Consider the following 17,301-nt stretch of genomic DNA (forward strand, 5'->3'; position numbering starts at 1 on the left):
CACCAAAAGGAAACTCAACAAAAGACTAAGAAGGTCCAAAGCTCCGGACCTGGTGAACTAGAAGGTGGAGGCTGAACAGAGGCACCCCATAACCACTGTGATCAGCGGACATCTACAGCTCCAGTGAGCTGTCCTCTCGGGACTCAGGGTTCCATCACTGGGACGTCCGGCCTAGGCGCAGGCAGCAGGGCCTCGGGATCCCGCAGGAACGGGACAGTTGGAAACACCCAGACCCCGAGGCCAAGAACTGGCTGGGCGCGCGCGGGCCAAGCCCCACCCCCCGGGCCGCCCCTTCCGCTCGCGCCGGGGCGGGGCCTACGCGGCGGCGGGGATCCGTTCCGACGCGGCCACGTTGTCCTGCGCGCCCTGCGCGCTTTGGCCCTGGGATCCCGGGGGGCCCCCCGCGGCACCCCTTTCCTGGACTTCTCCCCCACCCCCTGAACTTTCGCCGCAGGGCGGCGTGGAGGAGCAGCAGCAGTGTTTCCGCGTGGACTCCGCCGCGGCAGTGGGATCAGGCCTAGCCAGTCTCCCTCCTCCGGAGTAGGGGCTCTCGGGTCGGGAATCCGGGCCCGAGAAGGCGCCGCCCTCCGTCCGTCCCACTCCCCGCGACGCGCCAGGGGAGCCGAGAACCCACCAGGAAGAGTTGGACCGGGGGTAGGGAGGGGAGTAGAGCTCGGCGGCCGGGCCCCCATGCCCGTGCGCCCCCGCGGGCCCGCGCCATGGCCTCCGGGAGCGTGGCCGAGTGCCTGCAGCAGGAGACCACCTGCCCCGTGTGTCTGCAGTACTTCTCGGAGCCCATGATGCTCGACTGCGGCCACAACATCTGTTGCGCGTGCCTGGCGCGCTGCTGGGGCGCCGCCGAGACCAACGTGTCGTGCCCGCAGTGCCGGGAGACCTTCCCGCAGCGGCACATGCGGCCCAACCGGCACCTGGCCAACGTCACCCAGCTGGTGAAGCAGCTGCGCACCGAGCGGCCGTCGGGGCCCGGCGGCGAGATGGGCGTGTGCGAGAAGCACCGCGAACCCCTGAAGCTGTACTGCGAGGAGGACCAGATGCCCATCTGCGTGGTGTGCGACCGCTCCCGCGAGCACCGCGGCCACAGCGTGCTGCCGCTCGAGGAGGCGGTGGACGGCTTCAAGGTGAGGGCGCCGCGCGCGAGGCCCGGACAAAGGGAGGCGCGAGCCGGCGGGCGGCTGCCGAGTGTGTGTGTGTGTGTGTGTGAGTGTGTGTGTCTGTGGTGTGTGTGTGTGTGTTTCCCGCCTAGAAAATGGCTGAGCCGGACGTGGGCTTCAACCGCCGTCATTTCCTCTCTCGGTCGGCTGCAGAGCCTCCCGCACTCAGACTGGGGAGGAAGAACCTGTAGCTGGCCAGGAAGCCAAGAAAAAGTCTTCTTCCCTCCCCCCCCCAACCCACCCTCTCCCAACTCTCCTGGCACGCTGACGAGTTCGAACACGGCCTCTTCTCTCCTTTAGACATAAAAGGTGCTGCGGTAAACCTCCATCGATCACTGTAATCCTTGCTTTTACTCGGGAGGCTGAGATCTCGAGGGTCCACGGTTCGAAGCCAGTCGGAGCAGGGGGAAGAAGTCGGTGAAGACTACCTTCCAATTAACCGCCAGGAAACCGGAAGTGGGGCCATGGTAGAGCCTTGAGCCGTGAAGCCCGGACCCCGGGTTCAAGCCCCACATCCGACTGAAAGAAGAGAAGTGCAAGCCACTGCATAGACATGGACAGGGCATCCGAGTCACTCTGATCCACACACTCATGCATGGAGTGGCTGTGTGTACACACACTTAGTGTGTAAACATGTCCTCATGGGTTTTCCATTAGTCACCCACGTGTGCTAGTAGCTAATGAGAAAACTCGTTTACTGTTCATTTAACGGGTCAGGGGATTCTAGAGCTACTGTCAAGACTAAGAAGTCATCAGCTACCCAGAGGCCTTGGAAGCACAGCTAAACTGGGGAGAAAAACATTAAGTAGTTGTAAGGTGATATCCAGTGAGAGCATGATGATGTGTTTTGTTGTTTTTGGAGGACAGTTATGTTTATGGTTAAGAGTGAGTGTATTCAAGCATGATGATGGCCTAAGGTTTGCAGAACTTTCAGTTCTGGCATTTCACTCATTTTGTCATACTTGTAGTCCATTAAACCCACATCACTCGAGAAAAATAAGAGAAGTCGTCTTCTCAATGTGCCATTGGAAGAGCTACAGCTTAACTTTGAGTCTTCTGGTCCAGTCACTCACCCATACAGTATCCTTCCAGTGATAGGTTCCTCACCGTTCAAGAAGCACGGATCAATGCTCCCCTGTGCTTTGGGCTTTTCTCCCACGGATAGCAGTGTAAACTGAGAAGGGACTTCTTTTGTGTGTATGTGTGAGTCCTGTGGCTTCAACTCTGGGCCTGAGTGCTGTGCCTGAGATTTTGTGCTCTACCACTTGAAACACAATTGGCTTTGAACAGTGATCCCCAGATCTTAGCCTCCTGAGTGCTGAGCCATTGGCATTTAACTCTGAGACTCACTATAGACTAGCTATCAGGAGTCTGAGTTCCATGTGTGCTAAGCAGAAAAGCCAGGCTGATGCTAAGGTGTGTCTGGTCTTAACCTGTTTTGCTTTCTTCAGGAACAAATTCAGAATCAGCTGGACCATCTAAAGAGAGTGAAAGATTTGAAGAAGAGGCGGCGGGCCCAGGGTGAGCAAGCCCGAGCTGAACTCTTGGTAAGAATTTACAGATAATCACTTCTGCCAAATAATGTTGCTTCTTTTTCTTTTTTTTTTTTTTTTTTCTTTTTGACACTGCTTCCCTTCTGAGGGTTTTTTGTTCTATGCCAGGCTTGAACTCAGGTCTTTGTGCTTTTTTTTTTTTTTTTAATTCAAGGCTGGTGTTATTATCACTTGAGCCATACCTCCACTTCCATTCTGAGGGGTTGTTTTGTTTTGTTTTTAACCTTTACTTTTCTTCTCTAGTCTCCCATGATCTCGACAGTGGTGGAAGTGCTTAAGTCTGTTAGGAGATTGGGATGGAAGGAAAACTTGCCAGTTCTGGATAGATTTGGTAGTGGCTTCTGAGTTCTGAGGGAATTCACCCTAGTGTCTTTAGGCCCCATCACCTGCTTTGCTTGCATAATCCCCTGAAACCCCAGCTCCCCTTGCCTGGAAATAGGTCTGATGGATGAAGAATCTTGTCAGTGAGACAGCATGGTATTGTCCCCTGTAGGAGAACTGCCAAAGTTGAGGGTCAGCCCTTTCAAAAGATTCAGGATAGCTGAATCTTGGCTGTGACACTGTAGATTAAAAAGATAAGGTAACATAGCTTCTTGGGGCCTTAATTTGCTCATCTGTGTAATGGATAGGTTAGGGTAGACGTAACTTCAGCAGGCTTTCAGTTTCCTTCCCTATAAATTGAATTTGAGTGTTGCTTTGGCTGAGGAGCAAAGCGATTAGAAAAAGTAAATACAACAGCCAGGCATGGTGGCTCACACATATAATCCTAGCTACTCAGGAGGCTGAGATCTGAGGATTGAGGTTCAAAGCCAGCCCAGGCACAAAAGGACCTGAGACTCTTATCTCCAGTTAACCTCTAGAAAATGGGAAGTGGGGCTTGGCTCAAGGGTAGGGCAGTAGTGACCTTAAGCTGAAGAGGTCAGGGACAGTGCCCAGGACAGAGTTGAAGCCCCATGACCCACCCCCCAAAAAAAGTAAATACAACAACTAAATGCCTTAATGCCTTTCCACAAACGAAACTGGCAGAGTTGTTCCTGTCAGGATACCAGTATCACTGTCTTTGAGAAACACTGAATTAGTTGAACAATTTTAAGTTTTCTTTCAGATTTACTTATTTTTATTTATTTATTGTTTTTTGTGCTTTTGTGTTGGGTGAGGGGGGTTGGTCCTGAAGCTTGAATTCAGTGCCTAGATGCTGTCCCTGAGCCTCTTTGTGCTCAGGGCTAGTGCTCTACCACTTGAGTCATGGTACATGGTAGCACTTCTGGCTTTTTTGAATAGTTTCTTGGAGATAAGAGTCTCAGGGGAGACTTTCCTGCCCAAGCCGACTTCAAACTGCGATCCTCAGATCTCAGCTTCTTGAATAGTTAGAATTACAGGTGTGAGCCATCTATGACTGGCTTAATCCTGTTTTTGTTTTGTTGTCAGTCGTGGGGCTTGAACTCAGGGCCTAGGCACTGTCCTTGGACACTTATTCTTTTTTTCTCAAGGCTAGCGCTCTGCCGCTTGAGCCACAGTGCCACTTCAAGCTTTTTCTGAGGAATCAACACCAGGGCTTTGTGCATTGGGGGCAAGCACTCTACCACTAGGCTACTCTCCCGGCCCCTTAATTCTGTATTTCTAAGATTGTATACTTCAAGGTTTGTGTCTTTGCAAGAGTTCATGGTGTATACATTTTAAGATGGGTGGTAGTGGAATGGTTGGTGGAGAAAAGCTGCCAGAAGCAGTAGACTGCACAAGTGTTTGTACACTTTTTGAATGGAACACATGGGAAATATTTTTAGCTTTGTGGGTTTATATAGGCTGGGATTGCAGGCGTCCATCACCACACCAGGCATATAACTTCTTAGAACAAAACCGTAAAGTATGGTGTTCTTCCAGTGGAGATTGGTGTGGAAAAGGGGAGTACAAACAAGCTTTGTCAAACAAGTTAGCACAACCTTGACCTGTAACCTCAGCTACACAGGAGGCTGAGATCTAAGGAGAGTGGTTTGAAGCCAGCACAGACAGTAAAGTCCATGAGACTCATTTCTAATTTACCATCAAGTAGAGCTATGGCTCAAGTGGTAGAGTGCTAGCTATCCTTGAGCCCAAAAAGCTCAGGGACAGAGCCTAGGCCCTGAGTTCCAGCCCCAGAATAGGTATTTCAAAAAACAGAAAACAAGTTAGTACATAAGAAACCCTCTCCCAGACCCCAACTGCCTAAGGCAGAGAAGTTGGGAGCATCTCTGAAAGACAGAGAGAGGATACCTGATCAGATCCCTTCTCTCTGTGACAGTCTTTCATGTCTTTATCCCCTTTGCCTGTGAGGTAAAACACAATCAGGTCTTGAACTCGGGGCATAAGCTCTGTCCCTGAGCTCTTCAGCTTAAGGCTAGTGCTCTACCACTTGAGCTTCAGCACCACTTCCAGTTTCGAGTCTTACGGACTTCCATGCCTGGGCTGGCTTTGAACTGCGATTCTCTGATCTCAGCCTCCTGAGTAGCTAGGGTTACAGGTGTGAGCTGCCGGAACCTGGCTGATTAGGTCTTTTTACCTTTTCTGGCTTCTTCTCTTAGCACTTCATATAACCTGTGTAGTCTAGCCATATGGAATCAGCCTTTGCCTTTTGTCTCCATTTTGTTGCCCATGCCATTTCTTCTCCCTAGAGATCCCTCCTGCTCATACTTATGTAATGAAGTGTGTGTTCCACAAGTCCTATGCAAGCACTGCCTCTCTGAAGACTACAGGCTCCCCTCGCCACCCTGCGCCACCTGTCTGTCTCCTTCCATGACTGTGTGCAGCACACAGACCCCACTCTCACTTGACTGAGTTCCTGCAGGGAACTTAATTATTGCCAGGATGACTCCGTTCCTGGCCGTTCTGTATCTGGTCAGTAAACACTGGAAATAACGCGGGACCGTTGTGTCATGGGGAATTGTTCAGGGCTCTAGACGGGAATCTTTCTTCGTCACTGCTCTTGTCTGTCATTGCTACAGAGCCTGACCCAGATGGAGAGGGAGAAGATTGTTTGGGAGTTTGAGCAGCTGTATCACTCCTTAAAGGAGCATGAGTATCGCCTCCTGGCCCGCCTGGAGGAGCTAGACTTGGCCATCTACAACAGTATCAATGGTGCCATCACCCAGTTCTCCTGCAACATCTCTCACCTCAGCAGCCTGATTGCTCAGCTGGAGGAGAAGCAGCAGCAGCCTACCAGGGAGCTCCTGCAGGTAAGACTCAGAGAGTTCTTCCAAAAGTGGCCTTCTCTCTCTGCTGCCAAGTAGCGTCTCTTTATAAGAAAGAAGCAACTGGGGGGGGGTGGCCTAGTGGTAGAGTGCTTGAGTAGCATACATGAAGTCCTGGGTTCGATTCCTTGGTATCATATACACAGCAAAGGCCAGAAGAGGTGCTGTCACAAGTGGTAGAGCGCTAGCCATGAGAAAGCTGAGGACAGTGCTCAGGCCCTGAGTTCAAGTTCCAAGACTGGCAGAAAGAAGGACATGATATCTGAGAATCGAGGTTCAAAGCCAGCCCAGGCACTAAGAGAAGTGAGACTCTTATCTCCAATTTATCACTAGAAAACAGGAAGTGGGGTGTGGTTCAGGGGTAGGTGGTAACCTTGAGCAGAAGAGCTCTGGGACAGCACCCGGGCCCAGAGTTCAAGCCCCATCACACACATACTCACGAAAAAAGAAAGGAAAAGAGAAAGAAAGAAAGAAGCCAGCAACTTAATAACCTCTGCTGGGGTAGCAAGAACATGGCAAGATTCTGATATGTTAGAAGGGAAATAGACATACTGGAAATTGGATTATCACGCGTCTTGTCTTATAAAAAGGGAGAAGGAAGATCTGATGTGCTGAGCAGTGGTATAGTCATGGGCAGAAAGCTCATGACCTCTTAGAACTTCACTGACCATTTGCTCATGATCTGAGGGACTTAGACTACAAGTCACTCCAGGACCCTCCTCATTCCATTACCCCATGTGGACTGCAGCATCCACAAAACAAGCACTTGAGCAGACGCTTCAGCCTGAGCCGTCCTTGGATTTAACTTTGGTGTACAGGCGGGTATGGCATGCTTGTGGTAGGTCTAGCCTAGAAAGATCACAGCTTGTTGCAACCCACCAAGTGTTCCTTAACCTACCCTGACTGGGAACAAGGTGATAACAGAGACTGGAATTGAGGTCTGGGGGACCAGGAGTCCTGTGGCCTTCCACCAGCGTCAGATCCCAAGGTTCCATTCACCATGTTTTTTTAATTGGGATGCATGTGCAGAAAGTAAGGTCTAAACTTCTACTTCTATACAAGTGGCAGATGACCTTGTTCCTGGAAAGAGAGCTAAACAATAAACAGCTGACAGTTTGCACAAACAATAGTCTTCCCCCAGGCTCCCACACAGCGTGGGCTTAGCCCGGACCTAGGATAGAAATCTGAATACCAGTTAAGCTTAGCCTGATTGATTGTTCCAGGAAACTGTATTCTGAGAGTATGTTGGGAGAAGGCCTTCCAGACTTCCAATCCTTTCAGGGTCTCAGAACAGCTAATGGGTACCTATTAGTTACTTCTGTGGGTTAGGTACTGTTCTGTGCACTTGGATTAAGTGGTGGGACTTAGGAAAATGGGGGAGAAAGACCAGGCTAGACTCCATCTTGACAAGCGAGGAGTGTTTATTGAGTGAGGCATAGCAGAAGAGATGCTGCAACCTTCATGTGGGAATGGAGGTTGTGCAAGCAGGCAGGGCTTCTGTTGATCTAAATGAGGAAACAGGAAGTAAAAAACAGACTATATGGTCTCTTGAGGAGCAGGGCAGGAACCCTTGGACTGGCCCAGAATGGAATGCCCCGCCTGGGGTGAGAGAAATTTCAGCCAGGCCTAAGTTGATATGATGTCTATGTGATTTAGCATATGAGCATGCGCCTGGTGTTTTGCTTGACCTGAGGAAATAAGGCAGTAGGTCAGTACTTCAGTGGGTAAGTGAATTTGCCTAAATTCTAGTGTGAAGCCCTGGCTGTTAAGTGCACAGTCACAGGTGTTGATAAATTCCATTGACTTGAGATGATAAGAGTTCTTGGGACAGTTCACTCCTGTACTGTGAATAATTAGACTGAGGTAGGATAATCACAAGTTCAAGCCCATCCTGAGTCGCACATAGTTGAAGGCAAATTTAAGATACATAGCAAAGCTGGCTGAGCATTATTGGCTCAGACCTGTAATCCTAACTACTCAGGAGGCTGAGATCAGAAGATCTGCAATTTATAAGTCAACCATACCAGGAAAGTCAAAGTCCCCACGACTCATCTCAATTAACTAAATTAACTACCCGAAAAGCCAGAAGCAGAGCTGTGGCTCAAGTGGTAGAGTGCTAGCCTCGAGCAGAAAAACTGAAAGATAAGAATGCTGGTCCTTTGTACAGACCCCAAGACCAACAGACACATTTCTACTCCCTTCCCACCCCTACCCCCCCCCACACAATAAGATAGGCCAAAGTTTAGAAAATTATGGCCCTGCATCTGTTTCTGTATGACCTTGGAGTTTTGTTGGGGTTTTTGGTTGGTTTTTCCTCATGGGGCTTGAAATCAGGGCTTGAGCACTGCCTCTGAGATTTTTTTTTTTTTTTTTTGAAATTTAACATTTAATGAAAGCAACATGTTGACAGGTTCTATGCAAACTTGGTTCTACTACTGATTGGCTTTATTTTTAAAAAGTGGCGTATGAGGGCTGGGAGTTTGGCCTAGTGGTAGAGTGCTTGCCTAGCATGAACGAAGACCCGGGTTCGATTCCTTGGTACCACATACATAGTAAAAAGCCAAAAGTGGTGCTGAGGCTCAAGTGGTAGAGTGCTAGCCTTGAGAAAGTCCAAGGACAGTGCTCAGGCCCTGAGCCCAAGCCCAGGACTGGCAAAAAAAAAAGTGGCGTATGAGGAGATGCAGGCCTGGGTGGGCTAACCCCAAAGTTCTGAATCATAACTTAAAATGATATCCTTGACCCTCTTCTCTGAGCATTTTTGCTCTTCCAGTTTGAGCCACACTGCCACCTGCAGTTTTTTTGATGGCTAATTAGTGATAAGAGTCTCCTACCTGGACTGGCTTTGAACCTCAGATCTCAGCCTCCTGAGTAGTAGTATAGGTGTGAGCCACCAATGCATGCCTACGTATTTTTACATTTTAAGATGTTTGGAAAAATCTGAAGGATCTTTCATGATTGGTAAAATTTTGTGAAACTCAAATTCAGTTTCATTGGAATTGAGCCATGCTCATTCATTCATATATGTATCATCTATCACTACATTGTCACCATAATGGCAGTGTTGAGAGATGATGACAAAGATTGGGTGGCTCTTGAAGCTTAAAATGTTTATTACCACCTGATCCCTTCTTTTCTCCAGTCCTGTGGCTTGAACACAGGGACTGGGCACTGTCCTTGGACACTTTTTGCTCAAGGTTAGTACTTTGCTAAAGTACCATTTCCCACCTTTTCTGTGTATGTGATAGTGAGGAATTGAACCCAGGGCTTTGTACATGCTGGGTGATCACTCTACCACTAGGCTATGCTCCCCGCTCTAAAGGGGATTCTTAAATTAGTACAGCATTTTCAAAATGCATGTGGAGAAGTCTGTTTAAGAGTCCAGTTGGTCTAGGAGATGGAAATGAGAGATTTTTCCTTTGTTGAAAAAGTAAAAGAAGAATCCAGTTGAAATGAAAATGATAAGATTAAGGCGTTGAATTGAAGGGTGGTAAGTCTAGGGCTTTCCCTATTGTATATGGGTGAAATTAAACAAGGAAGGCAGTTGAAGTAGAAGAGTTGGATTGTCTGAGTTAGAAAATCCTGGTTTGGGGGGTGGAGGGAAGGAAATGGGGACAAACACATAAGAAGGGGTATCAATGTGTAAGAAATAAAGCACCTTCTATCTGGCTAATAAACTGTACCCCTCTATACATTGAAATTTTAAAAAAAGAAAGAAAGAAAATCCTGGTTTCCTTTGCCCTGTTTTAGCTCCTTGTGGGTAAGGCATGTTTTGGGATTCGTGCCCTGGTTTCTCCCAGGAGAGTCAGCCAATTGTTAGACCTTCAAGGAATGTCTACGAAAGGAAATTCAATTTATGAATAATTTCTCATGGTTATCCTTTTCCTTTCTTTTGTAGGACATCGGGGACACATTGAGCAGGTACAGTTTTATCTGCCTGTAAGCGTTCAATCAAGCACAAGACGATACCTCATATTTGTAAATCCTGAAAGGAGATGGGTCTTGATTTGGACATCTTAATGAACTGCTGATTGTCCCTGAAGGAACTAGACAAAGCTCAGCTCTTGGAAAACCTGAGAGTTAATCGATGAGAGGGTAGGGTCTTGCGAGGACTTGGGCAGAGTCTGAGGACAGTTTTTGCTTCCTGGGCATTTCAGAATTCTGTTTCACTATGTCTTGTCTTTTCTTTCTTTCTTTCTTTTTTTTTTTCTCCCTCTAATGGGATAGGGAGGATGATTAAGGAAGGTAAGAGCAGCCTGGAGTTACATAATGAAAGACTAGGGAGTTGGGGAGCTCAGTGTAAAGCACATTAGTTCTCTTGTCAGGGTAATGTTCAGAGGGGTTACAGTTACATACGTAAGGTAGTGAGTAAATTTCTTGCGAACATTGTTACCCCCTCCCATGGCTCTTTTTTCCCCCCTACTTTCCCTCCCCCTACCCCGTCATTCTTATGACTGAGGGTCCTTGGGTTCAGTCCCCACTATGGGAAAGCAGTGGAGGTAGGGTGAGAGCACTTCCTCTAGAAGTTGTAATGAAATAAAAAGGGAACACTAGGGCACAGTTGCATCTGTAGGATGGATGGCCTGAACAAATGGGCTAGGTCTTGAGGAGATCAGGTTCAGAACAGTGATGCCTACGGGTTGAGGTAGATTTTGAAAGTAAAATCTTGAATGATGGAGATCCTTCTTACAAAAATAAGATTAGATCGTATGAGAGCATTTGAGGAGATGAAGAGAGACTCATAGACAGGGTAGGTTGACTGGGTGCTCAGCAGATAGAATCATGCTAATCGAATTGCTGTTCTTGAGGGTCCTTGGGATGGAGTGAACGTTCTATGACTGGTGTAAGATAACCCTCTACCTGCCTCCTTTTGATACTAGCCTACTTCTGACCTTATACATGGGAATATATCTCTCAGGTCCTAGCAGTATTTTGACAATAAGGACTGAGTTTGGCTATATGAGACAGAAAATTTCATTGGTTTAGTGTTTAAACATAATTTGTTAAAAAAAAAAAAATTGCCACCTGGTTAGTGTGTGCTTGGCTGTCACCTGAGCTGATAAAGTAGCTCCAGTAATCTGCAGAGTGATTTCTTCCTATTCACAGTCTGGCATTCCTAAGGTACAGTCCTCAGTTAGACCAAGAGACTTACTAAAATGCTAGCCAGAAGAAAGATAAGTTGTACACATTTTTTGTTACCCTGATCACAAGACAGTTCTTAACCTCATTAGCCTGAACCAGTTGCAAGGTCACATCTGGCTATAAGGGGACTAACCAGCCATGAGCCATAAAACAGGAAAGATGGGAGAAAGGGATATTGGGTAGACAACTAACGGTCTTTGCTATAGACTCCCTTGTAGAGGTGAGGAAATCGGGTACCGTGCCCCCACAGAGTGCCTATCTGTCTGAAGATGTCATTCTCTCCATGTTTTGGAACCGGAAGATTCTGGACAGTTGCCCACCATAAATATCAAGGACTTTGTCATGGAATCTAGTGCTTTCTGGCAAGGTTAGCCTCATAATTCAATTTAATTTAATAAACCTTTCTGAAGGCTTGCTGTTTGTGAACTTATGAGCTAGGTGCTTTGGGGAAAATAAGTGAGATCTCTCTTTTTCTGGTTTAGAGGATTATAGTCTCAGGAGGAGATATGAGAAGTTGTCATAGCTGGTTCTAAGGACTGCAGCTGTGTTGGATATTTTAGCCAAAGCTATGTCCTGGCCCTGGGAAGGTTATAGAATTGGAGGAAAGCAATCACATATGTTTTTAAATTTAGGGCTGAAAGAATCAGGATTCCTGAGCCCTGGATCACACCTCCAGATCTGCAAGAGAAAATCCACATTTTTGCCCAAAAATGTCTGTTCTTGACCGAGAGTCTGAAACAGTTTACAGGTAATATGAAGAGAGAAGTGTGGTTGTGAGAAGAAATGGATTTATTATCCAAATTATTGTTTTGCAACTAGATATAACACTGTATACTGAATGTCTTTTTTTTTTCTTCTCAGAAAAAATGCAGTCAGATATGGAAAAAATCCAAGGTAAATTTGCTTGTTTAACGAGGCTTTTGATTTTGGTGTTTCTTAGGAAGAAGAGTACCCTTAGTGTGAGGAAATGGTGGGTGATCTTGTTGGCCAGCTTTCTGCTATTTTACATTTGTTTCCTCTCCGCGCCCTGTTACCCCTCCTTTTTTTCCCCTGGTTTGGTGAGATAGGGTCTTACTGTGAAGCCCAGTATGATCTTGAACTTAACCATTTAATAGCCTTGTTCTATATTGATGAAGGAAGAAAGAAATCCAGAAATAGTTTTATCTAAGCAGCTCTTCAATTGGGAGAGAGAACAGAGTATCCTGGCTACATTTTACTTGAGCAAATATGTATGATTAACGTATGACTGCTTGTGGGCACAGGTGCCAAGTAGCCCAGGAAGAGTTAATAGTGGCTAAGATAGCACACCTCAGGAATCAGGCTGCAGGATTCTGGCTTCGCTCTGCCACTTGATAAAACTACAATATTGTTTACCTTTTAGATGGTATGTTATGTTACTTAAAACCTTTTTTTTTTTTTTTTTTTTAACATTATGGGGCTTGGACTCTGGGCTTGCACGCTGTCCCTGAGCTCTTCAGCTCAAGGCTCCTGCCCTACCCCTTGAGCTACAGCACCACTTCCACTTTTCTAGAGGTTAATTGGAGATAAGAGGCTCACAGTCTTTAGTGCCCAGGCTGACTTTGAACCACAATCCTCAGATTTCAGCCTCCTGAGTAGCTAGGATTACAGGTGTGAGCCACAGTGCCTACCTTCTTTAAACTTTGTTGGCTGTTTGGATGAAAATTTTCTAAATCTAAAGTTTTCTGTTCACACAAACCACTTCTAGGAGTTAGCTATTGAATATTAAACTGAATATGAAAACAAATGCTTAAGAATTCTGATGGCATTAAAATCCTTATAAGTAGCAGTCCCTATTATAATCCCCATAATCTAATCTTTGATAATTTTTTTTAATGTGGCATCCTCATTTCATCTACTGAGTCTTGTTTTTTTTGTTTTTATCATTCATGGGACTTGAACTCTGGGCCTGGGCGCTGTCCCTAAACTTTTCAACTTAAGGCTAGCGCTCTTATCACTGGAGCCATGGCACCACTTCCAGTTTTCTGGTGGTTAACTGGAGCCGGATCCTCAGATCTCAGCCTCCTGAGTAGCTGGAATTACAGGTGCCATGGGCACCTGGCAAGATACATACTTTCATTGGCATCTAGTAACTTTCGTTCAGGAGACACATAAGCTCATAAGCAACACAAATGGGAGGAGAGCCTCCCCTATCAGCCTTCTGAGTGCTAGAGTGGAGTTCCACTTAACACGGGAGATAGCATTAGCTCAAATGTGACTGTCTTTGATTTGGTTTCATTTACTTCTGCTCTTTCTAATCAGTCAGGAGCATGTGGTTATTCTACCCAAGCTTCTTCCCTTAATGTCGTTGGGTGGATGGTAGTAGCATATATTGTATGAAATAATAACAGTGGTGCGAGTTCTGAAAATTTCAGTACCACTGCTATATAACTAACCAAGGTTTCTCACATGTTTTCCGGAAATAGTGGCATGGCTTTCCTAATTTCTTTTTTCTTCTGGTCTTGCAGAATTGAGAGAAGCTCAATTGTACTCAGGTAGGTTGATGGAAAGCAAAACGATAATAGGGAAAGGAGGAATAAGTTCTTATGAATCCAGTTACCACCAAAAGTGATTGGAGAATTACCTTAATTTAGATCTTTGAATTACATATGGAGAAGTAGCATATGGCAGAAATTTGGTCATTGCTATGTTTATTAATCTTCGCTTCAGAGCTGAAGCCATAGAGAGTTAAGGATTATAGTGGAAGCACACAATTCCCTAAATACAGAAATTATACCATACTATGTTGCCTTCTTTCCAGCCTCAGGGGCAACATGCTTTCATGAAGCAGGGGTGATTGTTTGTATTCACCTCTTACTCTTGAGTGCCAGACAGTCTACGCATCTTAGTCATCCCACTTCTCATGTTAAAGCTTGAAACTATGTCTCCCCTAGGGAGCCATCCTCACCCTGGGATGCACATCTAGCTTGTGTGTACTTCCCCTCCTGTTGTGTGGAGTCCGCTTCATGAAGAGGATTCTACTTTGGACCTGTGTCTTCCAATCTCCACTTCCAGAGTTGTGTTTGTGTGTGCACATGCTTTGGTGTTGGCCCTGGAGCTTTAACTCAGCCTGAAAGCTGAGTTTTTGCTCAAAGCTAGCATTCTACCACCTAAGCCACAGCTCTACTATAGGTTTTGGTGATGAAGATTTAGCATTTCACACTTTCCTTCCAAGGCTGGCTTGGAGCCCTGATCCTCGGATCTCAGCCTCATGAATAGCTACGACTACAGTTGTCTGGCTCAAGATAATACTTTTTTAAAAAATCGTCTGTAAAACTAGACAAATAGAACCAAGAGTTCTGGAATTCTCGATCACCTTCACCAGCTTGTCATGAGTCTTGTGAGAATAATTTAGCTTATGGCTGGGTTTTGCTTTCTGAACAAGATAAGAACAAATGAAAGCCTTTTAGTGCTTTTAAAGTAGGAAGACACCACATGATTGTAAGAGGCAATAATACTAAATGCCAAGGAGATACTGTGTCTGATTAATAGTTTTACATTTAAAAGTAAAATAGTATAATAGCATGGCTTAGTTAAGACAAACTGAGGAAGTCCTGGCATGAGTAGTTCATGCCTATAATCTTTACTCTGAAGGTGGAGACTGGGAAAATCAAGATTCAGAGTGAGCCTGGACATAATATGGGGCCCCACATATCAATTATTGGTGCATTGAGGTGCAGTATGAATCGGAAATACAATTATGTGATACTGTGCCAAACCCTACCTGGTCTAAAGTTTATAATGGCAGGTCTGGCTGCCAAAGCTTTCAGATGAAAGGTTTTAGACATGTTAGCCTCAGGACTAGGTGTGCGGCTCAAGTGGTAGAATACTTGCCTTCCAAGAGTGACACTCTGGTCCAATCTCTAGTACCGCCTTATTTAAAAAACAAAAACAGGAATCTAACTGCGTGCAGTGTACCTCTGAGATTCTAGCTACTCAGGCTGAGATCTGAGGATGGAGGTTCAAAGCCAGCCCAGGCACTAAAAACCATGAGACTCATTTCCAGTTAACCTCTAGAAAACTAGAAATAGCACTGTGGCTTAAGGGTAGGGCAGTACCCTTGAGTTGGAGTTTAGGGACAACACCCAGGTTCAGAGTTCAAGTCCCATGACCTACCAGAAAGTAAATATATATGTATGTATGTAAAATGGAGGGCTAGGAGTTTGGCCTGATGGTAGAGTGCTTGCCTAGCATGCACAAAGACCCAGGTTTGATTCTTTGGTACCACATACATAGAAAAAGCCAAAAATGGTGCTATGGCTCAAATGGTAGAGCCTTAGTCCTGAGAAAGCCCAGGGACAGTACTCAGGCCCTGACTTCAAGCCCTAGGACTAGCAAAAAAAAAAAAAATGTAAAAGAGAGTGGATGCAGATAAAATTTTAGTATATGCAGTGTATACAGAAGGTAGCTAGATAATCTAACTGCATTTTCTTTTTTTTTTTTTTTTTGCCACTCCTGGGCTTGAGCTCAGGGCCTGAGCACTGTCCTTGGACTTTCTCAAGGCTCAAGCTCTACCACTTGAGCCTCAGCACCACTTCGGGCTTTTTTCTATGTGTGTGGTACCTAGGAATCGAACCTGGGTCTTCCTGCATGCTAGGCAAACACTCTACCACTAAGCCAAACTCCCAGCCCCTAACTGCAATTTTTGAAATGAGAATTATAAGACAATCCATCATAAGATGGATATATCAACCCCCCCTTTTGGGGGGGGGTTGGTTGGTTGTGGGGCTTGAACTCTGAGTCTGGTGCTGTCCCTGAGCGATTTGGCTCAGGGACACCACTCTACCCCTGGAATCACAGCTCAACTTCCTGTTTTCTAGTGGTTAATTAGAGATAAGAGCTCACAGACTTTAGTGCTCGGGCTGGTTTTGAACTGCCATCCCCAGATCTCAGCCTCTTGAGTAGCTAGCATTACAGGCGTGAGCTACTGTGCCCTACAGGATACAGCCTTTAGTGGGGAGCTCTTACTGTTCCCAGGAGAAACGGTTGTGGGGCTTCAAAAGACTGACCCTCCCCTCTGTTTCTGCAGTGGATGTGACTCTGGACCCAGATACAGCCTACCCCAGCCTGATCCTCTCTGATAACCTTCGACAAGTGCGCTACAGTTACCTCCAGCAGGACCTGCCCGACAACCCTGAGCGGTTCAATCTGTTTCCCTGTGTCTTGGGATCTCCGTGTTTCATCGCTGGGAGACATTATTGGGAGGTAGAGGTGGGAGATAAAGCCAAGTGGACCATAGGTGTCTGTGAAGACTCAGTGTGCAGAAAAGGGGGAGTAACTTCGGCCCCCCAGAACGGATTCTGGGCAGTGTCATTGTGGTATGGGAAAGAATATTGGGCACTTACCTCCCCAATGACTGCCCTCCCCCTGCGGACCCCTCTCCAGAGGGTGGGGATTTTCTTGGACTATGATGCTGGTGAGGTCTCCTTCTACAACGTGACAGAGAGGTGTCACACCTTTACTTTCTCACACGCTACCTTCTGTGGGCCTGTCCGGCCCTACTTCAGCCTGAGTTACTCGGGAGGGAAGAGTGCAGCTCCTCTGGTCATCTGCCCCATGAGTGGAATTGATGGGTTTTCTGGCCATGTGGGGAACCACAGTCACTCCATGGAGACTTCCCCTTGAGAAGGTGAACTCAAGCCACCAGCCTGGATGGCTCTAATCCTTCCCCAGCCGCAAGGCATCTTGTCTCGCCAATTCTTGTCCATCAAAGCTGGATATCCTTAGCCTTTTCCGTGTTCTCTACTATCCTTTCCCATCCCCTGAAAACTGTAAAATGTTACGAGAAGTATCAGTATTTCCCAGAAATAAAAAGAAAAAAAACTGATGTCTGTCTCCAGTGTTTCACACTCTTTTGGTCTTAACAGGACTGGGTAAAGAATATGGATAATCTTTGGACTTAACTGCTGAAGATGCATTTTTCTTGGCTTGGCCTGGCTCAGCTCCACAGAGTAATCATATCCAGGGTGTTACTATCATTTCTGGACTTCTTATAACAGAATGGAACTACAAAGAGTCAGCATGGCTCCCTTCTAGTTTTCACTTTCCAGAAGAGTATATATACTTGATTTTTTTTTCCAGTCTTCCCTTACCTTTAATTAACTACATTAATGAAACCTATATGTTGTTTTGCCTTCAGTTATTTTATAATAAAGGTGAGAAAGAGCCCCAACCCTGCTAGAGGTGGGGTTATCA

The 17,301-nt window shown here is 46.3% G+C and overlaps 1 protein-coding gene across 3 annotated transcripts; it reads left to right on the plus strand.

Annotated features, from left to right (window-relative positions):
• Positions 1 to 541: 541 nt before the first annotated feature.
• On the plus strand, positions 542 to 16,929 carry Trim27 (tripartite motif containing 27). 3 transcript variants are annotated; one of them, XM_090356187.1, is made up of 8 exons: positions 542 to 1,139; positions 2,624 to 2,719; positions 5,704 to 5,934; positions 9,845 to 9,867; positions 11,721 to 11,836; positions 11,950 to 11,982; positions 13,575 to 13,601; positions 16,136 to 16,929. In XM_090356187.1, exons 1-8 carry the CDS (start codon positions 720 to 722, stop codon positions 16,729 to 16,731), a joined length of 1,542 nt encoding a protein of 513 aa, XP_090212313.1. In that variant the 5' UTR covers positions 542 to 719; the 3' UTR covers positions 16,732 to 16,929. The 3 variants fall into 3 exon arrangements, with proteins under 3 accessions (XP_090212313.1, XP_090212315.1, XP_090212314.1); XM_090356189.1 differs by lacking the exon at positions 542 to 1,139 and adding an exon at positions 1,225 to 1,481; XM_090356188.1 differs by lacking the exons at positions 542 to 1,139; positions 2,624 to 2,719 and adding an exon at positions 5,407 to 5,596.
• Positions 16,930 to 17,301: the final 372 nt, after the last annotated feature.

The sequence above is a fragment of the Megascapheus bottae genome, chromosome 22 (genome assembly GCF_031878675.1).
Source record: "Megascapheus bottae isolate mThoBot1 chromosome 22, mThoBot2.hap1, whole genome shotgun sequence".
Lineage (NCBI taxonomy): Eukaryota > Metazoa > Chordata > Mammalia > Rodentia > Geomyidae > Megascapheus > Megascapheus bottae.